General features: G+C 38.6%; 2 protein-coding genes across 2 annotated transcripts in view; one reads left to right on the top strand and one right to left on the bottom strand.

Annotated features, from left to right (window-relative positions):
• The window catches only part of LOC116333427, a 493,334-nt gene that overhangs the window by 201,251 nt on the left and 281,614 nt on the right, over positions 1 to 10,469 (top strand). The window lies entirely within an intron of this gene.
• On the bottom strand, positions 85 to 686 carry LOC120438196 (histone H2B 1/2). Its single transcript, XM_039608645.1, has one exon. The coding sequence runs from the start codon at positions 662 to 664 to the stop codon at positions 290 to 292; it is 375 nt and encodes a 124-aa protein (XP_039464579.1). The 5' UTR covers positions 665 to 686; the 3' UTR covers positions 85 to 289.

Raw genomic sequence — 10,469 nt, 5'->3', positions numbered from 1 at the left:
AACACTAAAGACGCAACAGTGCAATAGAAAGCTGCGAGTGTCAAATATAAAGTCGCATTAATGCTTTATTTGTAGTGTTTGTCTTTCTCAAAATCTAAAAACCAGAAAAACATTTCAGTCGTCTGGGTCCGTGCAGCGGATTAATACCACCCAGTGACACAAAGGTCTACATCCGCGATTTAAGTAGTTGGCAACATAGTAACTGCATATTTGTCAGTAGGAAGTATGCTCGTCAGTTTAAAGTGTGTGGCTCTGAAAAGAGCCGTTGGATTGACGTCTGATAGCCAGTTTACTTGGAGCTGGTGTACTTGGTGACGGCCTTGGTGCCCTCAGACACGGCGTGCTTGGCCAGCTCACCGGGGAGAAGCAGGCGCACTGCGGTCTGGATCTCCCTGGAGGTGATGGTGGAGCGTTTGTTGTAGTGGGCCAGGCGAGATGCCTCGGCAGCGATGCGCTCGAAGATGTCGTTGACAAACGAGTTCATGATGCTCATGGCTTTAGAGGAGATGCCGGTGTCGGGGTGGACCTGCTTCAGCACCTTGTACACGTAGATGGCGTAGCTCTCCTTCCTGGTCTTTCTCTTCTTCTTGCCGCCCTTCCCGGCGGTCTTGGTCACGGCTTTCTTGGAGCCCTTCTTGGGCGCTGACTTGGCGGGTTCAGGCATTTTCCTTCTTCGATACTCTGCAGCAACGAATAAGCTCTGTGACTGAGAGCAGCGCTTTTTATACAGGCTGTATGCTAATACCACTGCGCAGGCCCTCGGAGCTCATTGGTGGAGCCGCACAGTGGGCCGGACGTTGTGTTGGAGGGAATTTGTGTATTTTGCTGAAACAGGCGCGCATCTAACAAAGACAGTGGACTGTGTGATTGTGTCCTCGTTTGCTGAAACAGTCATTTGTTCTAAACGAGCAGTAAATGTAGGGCTCTGTGTGGCAGATATGGATGTGTTAGTATCAGTATTATCTTCACCAACAATGAAATCATTTGAATAACAATTCCACCTGGTTTCCTGTCTCTGTGTTTCTGTAGCGCCCATGTAACCTGGTGATACTCACAGTTTACCGTCACCAGCACACAGCTTTAAAACTTCGCTGAGTTTTAGCTCTCAGTGGAGATTAAACACTGTGAATAATTAGGTTCTGTCTGTCGGGTCACGTTTACTTCACTCTTTTATTTACAACTAATCAAATCGGTTTGGCTCATATTAAAGTTACGTTTCATAACTGCATAGTTTTACTGAAGTTTAATGTCTCACTACAGCACACATTAGACTGAACCATTCACTTTTCTTTATTATCTGGTGTTCATATATTTTTTTAACTGTGGATTTTGAATTTAAACTAACATTAAAAATCTTTAAAAGGAGGAAAAAGAAGGTGCACTTCCACCGGGAGGATCAGTGTCTGAAGCAGCATGTTGTTCGTGTAGGATCATTTTCTGTGGGAGAACACAGACATGACCCGCGAATTAGATTGGTAGATGACCGTTAGATTAGTTGATGCTGCCAACACTTCCACGAGAACAAAATATTTATGGTGTGAAAACATTCATTTAGTAGCCAAGTGTGTGTAAGTGTTACCGAAATGGTTTATGTATAAAAAAGATTAATATTTGGTTCCAGCAGTTAAAATATTTTTTCCTTGTAATTTGTTGTGGTTCATATTGTGATGGTGTGTTTTTTGTTGAGTATGAGACGCGTTTATCTTGGCACAAAGAACAATTTTTTGTTGCATCGCTATTATCGTGATGTTTAGGTGTGATTATAAGCAGGTGTGAGGCCTGCTTTTGAAAACCACACAAAGGATTTCAGTGAGCCATCTGCAGCAGTCTGATCCATCTACAAGCTGTACAAAGTATTTGTTATCATTGTGTGTAATATTCTGCAAATTTGTAATGTATACTGTTCTAAATATTTCTTATTTCAGCTGAATGAAGTGCCTGCAGCCTTTGTGTTTTATGTTTGTAGTTTTCACGGCGTTCAATAAATAAAGCAAAGCGCCCGTCTTGAGGAAACCGTGCCTCTGTTGTCATTTCGGAGTTACAGTGTGGCTATGACAATGCTGCTTAAGTCACAGACTGACTTCTGTTAAACAATTTCCCAAATTATATTATATATATTCAGATTCAGCCTCACTGTCTGAAGAAACATTCCTTCCCGTTATCAGACCCTCACATACTGAGCTGGACTAAAGTGAACTACGCCATTGCACTCCATCACCTTCTGCATGTCACAATGCATACTTGCACACCTGTTAATTAGCTTTCTTAACAGTGTGACAAAACATTACCTGTCCTTTTATTAACTGCATAAGTAGTGCTGGTCTGTAAGGACAGGAGGAGGAAACAGTGACAAAAGGAGCTGTGTGAGGCTGCTAAAGGCAGTGGCTCCCTCACCAGCTGAATTAAAAAGAGCACAGGTCACAATAACACATGTACCAGTTGTTGCATTGCAGAGGTGTTCAAGTATAAAAAAATAATAAACACAATTGCAATGTTTTATTTTTATAACATATTTCTATGATTGCTTTAATATGGATTAGGTGCAAGAGTTTTTAAGTGTGGATAATTAAATAATAGATCAATGCAACAGCAAATTGTGCCTTTTTCTCAGACAGACAGCAAGTGGAAAGTGATAGATGAGATGAGGAGATGGAAGAGACACAAAGAATGATTCACAGGCAGAGCCTAGTTTATGTCCCACAGATTTTTAATCTGCTGCCTTATAAACACTGTGATCAATCTTTGTATTTTATTATTATCTCATAACAATTGTTTAATCAGCTCCCATCTCTCCTATGGACTTTTTACAGTCTGCATAGTTCCAAATCAACACAGCCCTGCCCTCCAGCACTATCAGCAGCAGGAGCAGCAGCAACATTGAAACACAGGTTACGTTTGCTTTGCATTTTCTCCACCTGATGACAGTGATATAGTATGATTGGATTCCATATTAGATTCTTGATGAATGTGGGTTGTTGTTCTTCAGCCTTTTCTTGTGACATAAAATGCACAGTTTTGATGTTACATATCATATTTTGTGTAGCAATATTTATATATATAATATATTTTATTATTATATTATTATATTATATTTTTGATGTTTCTCTCAAAAGGTTTGTCCAGATATCTGCGGTAGAATCCACATTTCTGCTCATCCAGAGCTCAGACTTTACGTCAAGCTGCACATGGCCCCCAACATGGGGAACAAATGAATGACGCAGTTTTTCAACGAGAAAAAACTTCCACAGCTTCCTCGTTAGTTCAGCCGAAAAGCCCTCCCCACCCTTTCAAACGTGCACAAGTCTCCAGACCGTTTTATAAGTTTTACCCTAAAGTGCATAGGCTACAGCTTCCCAAACACGGTCTAAACACCGTTATAAACTTCATCTGTATTAACTCAACAATCTGCAACAGCGTTTGACCATATTTCAAATAATCACTGAAATATGCTTTAGGTGCAACATTTCAAGGATTCCGTCCCTACATCTGTTAGGAGATGGGTTCACGCGAGTTTTGCTGTTGTTTCCCGTTATGTAGCAGGCGGGCGAGGCTGTGACTTTCGGGATTTCCCTACACACTTGTTAAATAGCGGAGTGGTAGACATCTGTTGTCAGAGTATTGTCTGAGCCAGTGGTAATGAGTCAGTCGTGGTTCGTCCAGTAATCAAAGTCTTTTTGGGATTCCTTCTCGCCTGTTTTCCTGTCACCTTGCTTCGCTGTCACTCCAGCCATCCACAACCTGAGGATCACTTCCACGCTCGCCAGTCTTCCTTACCGTGCTTCCTTGGTTCGTTTCCTTTGGATGTCAGTCATTCACTACCATCGACCCACGCCAACCCCGCCATGAGGTCCATGCACCCCGTCCAAGTCCTCAGTAAATGTGTGACAAGTAAACGCTCTTATTCTACACTGAAAAAAAGAGACTGACCATCTCTTGGATTTATGTGTTTTCAAGTTAAGTGTTAATTTAACTCAGTTGTTTAAGTTGCTACTGTTACGAGTTCGAAATTGAGGACGAGAGTAAAACAATGATGGTCCAGAAGAGGTCATTCAAACAATTGATTTTAATGAATGCACGCAGCGTGGAGAGGTGCAAACTGCAAAACAGTTGTACATCTCTACCCAAAATACACTCTAGATTGCTTTTATAACATCAGGGTATTGTAACGCCCCTTCTTGCGTTTACAAGCACATAATTTGCATGTACAGAACATTCATGTATTTTAAGAATTAACTGCAACATAGAGGTTCCTCCTTGTGGCATACTCTTCCGAATATAGTGATGACCTAAGGCCTTCGAGGTCACCATGGACTGGACATCCTTCCGTCACCTGTAACTAAGCAAACTCAAATACCACAAGAAGCTGAATACATTCAGGCCTTTGCTCAGCTACTATTTTACTGTAACAATATACTCAGCATATGAGTTATGATATATATATATTTAACTCAATCATTTTAAAGTAGTTATACTGCACCTGTAATAAACATGTTAATATTTGATTATGATAACCCCTATAATATAAATTATAACATAATGCCAGCAGCTTCAATAAATGCTTGGATGAAATGATAATTAATGCAATGACAAGATGATGGTTATGTAAAATAGTCCCTATAATTCTACACTACCAAAGCAAAACATCTGTGTGCAACAGATGTCCACTATTGAATTATGCAAATCCAACATGGTTTTTTTTTTTCAGTGTTCGCGTAACTCCCGTCTCCCCACCTTTGCCTGTTTAGTAACCTCTTTGTCTCTCTCCCACCCCAAAGAACGCTCGAGCGTCTCCTTGAGTGTGCTTCCTTGTCCCCTTATTGTGTTTGTATTTTTCACTTTAAATAACTCTGTTTGATTACTACTACAACCCGTGTCTGAGTGATCTGCTACCAGGGTCCACCTGTGTTATTTTTTAACAACAGTTACGATGCACTGCTACAGATTAACGGACTACAGAAAACATTATTCAAAAACACTTTGTACTCCTCATCCAGCACGTGGACAGACGGGAAGTTCACACAGTCAGGGAGTGAACATAATGTAGCTGCAGACAGAGCAGAGCAGAGAAATAACGTTAAAGTGTCGAAACTTGTAAGTAGTTTGAAGAGTCACATAAGTATATGTGATCGGTTTAATGTCAAACAGTGCTGCTTTATTGCTTTGAGGGGTTTCTGTTTGGAGATGTTCGGCCGTAATTCAGCAGAACAAACAACAAACCCATAAAACAAATTAAAAGCTCATATTCCACATTTCCTGTTTCAACACCGTATGAAGGGCCTTGAACTTTGTGTGTGTGCGTGAATGTGTGTTGGTGTGTGTGGGTTGTGGAGGAGGGGAACTATGTGTTCTAATCAATAATTATAATTTAATTGTACAAACTGTGTCAGTCTTGTCAGATACAAACACGGGTGAGCAAATTTACTCAAATTCAGTTCATTCAGGTTTTTAAAGACTTGGGTTTACTGTATTTTGCCGCTATTATCATGTACAGCTGATTGTGTTGCGGAGATTAGGAGGTTGAAGGTTTCACAGTCACGGGGAAAACCCCACAACGCCAACCTGGGGAATTTCACCCAGAGAATATCTAGTTTGAAACTCTGCAAATTACTAAGAAGGCACCCAGGTCTGTAACACCTGAGACACAGGAGTGGTTCAGGGTGTAAAATAAATAATTTATTGACAGAAATGTAAAACAGACATCAGAAGTTCAAAGCATTTATTTGCTTGTGTACTGTTAGCTGATTCAGAGCTGTGGCTTACCAGTGTGCGAATGCATGAATAATCACAAACCACGGATGATCTTACCACCATAAGGGCACCCAGTCACCTCCACTAACCCAGATTCTGAGAAAAAAAATAACTTATTAATAGACTGAAAATGTGAAATCAAATACATCCTCTGTGGTTAACCCTACTACAAAACCCTATCCTACTAAACTTAGGATGTATGTATCTATGAATAATAACTTATGTTATGCATACCAATATATTTATATAAACAACTAATTTCTAACGATACCACAACATACATACACAAACATACAAAAAGCTGTATAAACCAACCATAACCAATCTAAATCTTATATAAATAAAATACAGGATGACAAAAATAAAATGACATGAATACCACAGAACTCAATAAATGAGTATAGAAACAAATAATGGACAAATAAAGCCTTCAAACTGGGTGTTTAAACTCAGAAGTTTCTTTTTTTTTTTTTTTTTGTCTAATCCTAACTCTGTGTAAAAGACATGACATCCCTATAGGGTAATCTCTGACACTGATTTGAATGTGAGCCCCACACACCTACTGATTGAACACACTGCCATGAGGTCCAGCCATTCATAATTAATTTAGCCTAAATGGAGAAAAGTCAGAACTTCTTTTTTCAGAAAAAGAGTTTTTAGTTTTCAATGTTAAAAAATATCCAGTGGTCTACTTTTGTGGGTGTTCATGTTTACAAGGTGAGTGGGAGGCCCATTGTAACACAAATTCACTTCCAAAAGAAGAAAAATTAAAAATACAAAAAGCTTAACACCAGAAACACCAGAAGAAGAGAAGGGAAAAGCAGGATGATAATTAGCAGCTTACACAAAGGCCCAGTGTCAAAAGATATAAATAAGGAGCTGAACGCCAGAATTGTTCTACTTTCGCTACTCAAGCTGTAATCATTTAATCTATATAGGAAGAATGGTACAAGAGTAAATCCTCTGTAATAAGTCTAAGGAGCTTGGAAAGAAAAGCGTCTGGACTTCTTTGAGTTGCTTGAAGACGTTTCACCTCTCATCCGAGAAGCTTCTTCAGTTCTAAGGGTCAATGGTGGAGAGTCCCAGATTTAAACCCAGGGATCTCAAAACTGCTCAAAAACATCTGCATCTAAAGGACAAAGGTCACTCTTTCGAGGATGCCAATGTTCACATTTTGGACAGAGAGGACAGATGGTTTGAAAGAGGAGTGAAAGAGGCCATCTATGTCCACTGTGAGCGACCATCTTTGAACAGAGGCGGGGGTTTACGACACCAACTGTCTGCCATCTATAATCCAGTTTTGAGATCCGTTCCCAGACGCCTTAATGCCCACGCACATCCTGGGCCATCTGACCTCAGGAAATCACATGATAGGTTTCACAATGAGCTCACCCGAAACCCTGGCTGATTGGGACCCACGCCCACTTTCACACCTTGGCTCATGTGATTAGGTAGAGGATCATCAGGGGGTCCTTTGTCCCTCTTTGGGGGGAAACTCCCACTGGGTTTAAATCTGGGACTCTCCACCATTGAACTAAATAAATATTCCTCTTTATCCCTTAAGCCCAGCAAAATTTTCAGATGAGATGAAAATGCCAGGAACATTTTATAACCAAAGTCAAATTTGGTCTGAAACTCTTTTCAACAGGCAGATTCATAATTTTAGATATGCAATGTTTTTCACACATATATGTTTCATTATCACATCATCATCCTTATTAGGGTGTGATGAATGCATCTAAAACATGTTGAAGGAAGTGATAAAAAGGAAACAACTAATTAAGTAACAGATGTTTTCTGATGATCTGACAGACGGAGTGAAGTGTCAGACTCAGTTCTTCTCAAGTTTAACAATTTTTCTGCATCAAGATCAAAATCAGAATGAAAATCCTCCATTTTCTTTTCTTCTGCTTCTTGTCAGGTGAGGACTGATGATGTGATTTTTTTCCTTAATGCTGCTTTTTAATTTTGAAAACGTACCTTTGTAAAACACATATATTTACATAGAATAGATAATGTTGTGATTGTCTATCTTTATTTTACTTTATTTTTTTCATCTGATAGACGCAGCTGTGCTTGTCAAAGCAAAACACAATATTTGGTCTGCAGCTGAAGGATTAAATGCTTCACTTAGCTGCAACTTACCTTTGTCTGGAAGCACAAAGTTCTTCTGTAAGGAAAAATGTGAGCGATCAGAAGATATCCTCATTAAAACAGATGGAAGCACAGCTCAGAGTGGCAGATTCAGCATGAAGTATAAAGATGGATCTCCAAGAAGAGGAATTGTGTTTTTAAGCTTCTCACAAATGATCAAGTCTGACTCAGGAATGTACAGGTGTGCTTTGGGAAAATCTTCTGCTCCAGATTCATACTTTGACTTTGAGGTCAGAGTTTCAAATGGTGAGTTTGTAGTAAAGGTGACTGAAATTCAAAATGTGGAGACCCCCCCCCCAGGTCTCATTTAGTAATATAGAGCACTTTTAAATCAAGCTGTTTAATTAATTCATACAAGCAACTTTTTAACCTGCTATGACATATAGGTGTGCATTTTATATGGCATGGAACAACTGTACTTTGATAAGTTGAGCTGAAATTCTAGCACCTTAGTGTAAAGCCTACAAGTACATGCAATGATTTATTGACTCAAATTTCAGCTTTCAACCAACTCAGTTTTACACCAAATCCAACTCTCACAGTCTAAAGCAAAATGTTGCTTTTGTTCAGATTTAATTTTCTCTAGAACTTTTTTTAGGCATCGTATGTAATACATCAACTCTACTAATGTAATGTCTGTGATGAAGAGCAGCAGAAGTAATGTTTGAACTAAAAAGGTTATGATCTTCCAAGGGTCTCATCATGCTAAAAATAAGTTAGAGTCACTTTTTTATATAAGTTTTGATACCAGGCTCATCTTCTAGCTGTGAGTCCTGAAAAAAAAAGACACAAAATAGATCAAAACAAAATGTGAAAAAAACATTCTCACTCACACCTGTGTACTTCCAGGGTAAATCTGCCCTTCATGTTCATAGTATGTAGGTAAAATTTTGCATGACTTAATTTTTTTTTTACAACAAAAACTGTTGATTCTGAGGGGATCAGGTAACAATCTTTTTCTACATTTGACTTATTTAATATGAAATGATAACTCTGTTTATATCTGATCTAGGAAATATAAACATAATACAACAGCTTACAGGTTCAGTTCAGACTAATTAATGTTCTTCTATTTCACAGATCTGAGTAAAATGGTTGGTTTTTATCACACAGAAACTGAAGGAAAAGAAATCACATTGGCATGTTCCAATAACACATATGGACAGAGGAAGTTCTTTTGTAAGAATCAGTGTAAGAATGAAGGGGAGATCCTCATTGACACAACTAATAACAAATCTGAGAGTGGCAGATACAGCATTGAATACAGACCAGGATCTACATTTGGACTGTATGCGATCATCACACAGCTGACCAAGTCAGACACAGGAGAGTACAGCTGTGGTTATGGAAACCCTCTGTCTCCAGATTCATACGGCAGTGATAATATTCTTGTCATTGATGGTAAGTATCTTTTCAGAATAGCAAAAACATTTTTCAGATTCCATGTGCCTTAAATAGTACTACTAATACTAATATTAATAGAAGATTACAACTCAGAAAGTGAAATAAACACAATAAATAAACAACACAACAACAATATATAAAATAATGAAACTTTTGATGATTTTGACAGTATGAGATTCTTGCTACTGCCAAAGATCAGCTGATACACTGCATGAGAGATCATTATACATTTCTAACATCAGAGGGATTGACAAACAAACAAAAAGTGTCCATGTTTTTGTTGTTGAAGATTTCCCAGTTTAATATGTAACAGTACTAGCTGAACCCGACTTTGTTTTACTTTATCAGAAAGATTTTCGTTATGCACAAAATGCTACATTTTGTGTTTGAGAAATGGTTGTATTTGATAGTATGAGAGTATTTTAATTATTATACTGTATTTGTCTGTATATCTATTATTTTTGTGTGTGTGTTTATTGTTCACAGATTCAAACACAACTGTTTCCACACCACAAACAGCAACACAGAGTGAAAGTGTCACTCCAGGAGTCTCTACACATTATCCTGACTCCTCCTGGCTTCTGGTTGTGCGTGCGTCCTTGGTTGGAGTTTTGCTGATGGCTGTTTTCCTCATGCTCTTCTACATTAGTAAGACAAGGAGGGACTTTGGACTGAACACCAGAGAGAATGACACAAACAATGACACAAACATTTTCAAAATGTAGATTGCATGAAACTGTGATGTTGCATGAACTTATTGAAAATCTGTTTTGCATCTCAGGTTTTAAGTTTTTTGGATTTTTTTTTTCATTTTCAATAATCTGTTGGGTATGAAAACTAGGATCCAACCTCCAAACATGAAAAGTCCAAAAGCAGTAGGACCAAAGCTACTCTGCATTATTAAAGACCAATATCTAAAAAGTAAAAATGAAATTTGGCCATTTACTCTCAGAGGTTATCTCCACTTCCACGTCTGTTTCGTTTTCATGTTGTTTGACCTCTATCTGAGATTTCATGATCACCTTCCACATAAACTGCTTCACTATGCTTTATTTTGTTCCTGTTATTCATATGCATACATGCATTGGCGTACTTAATTGCAGAGGCGCGAAGTAACAAAGTTCAAATACTTCATTACAATTTTCAGGTATCTGTACTTTTTA

Source organism: Oreochromis aureus, linkage group 3, assembly GCF_013358895.1.
Source record: "Oreochromis aureus strain Israel breed Guangdong linkage group 3, ZZ_aureus, whole genome shotgun sequence".
Lineage (NCBI taxonomy): Eukaryota > Metazoa > Chordata > Actinopteri > Cichliformes > Cichlidae > Oreochromis > Oreochromis aureus.
Note: the sequence above shows the minus strand (reverse complement) of the source record. Positions and strands in the feature narration are given on the sequence as shown.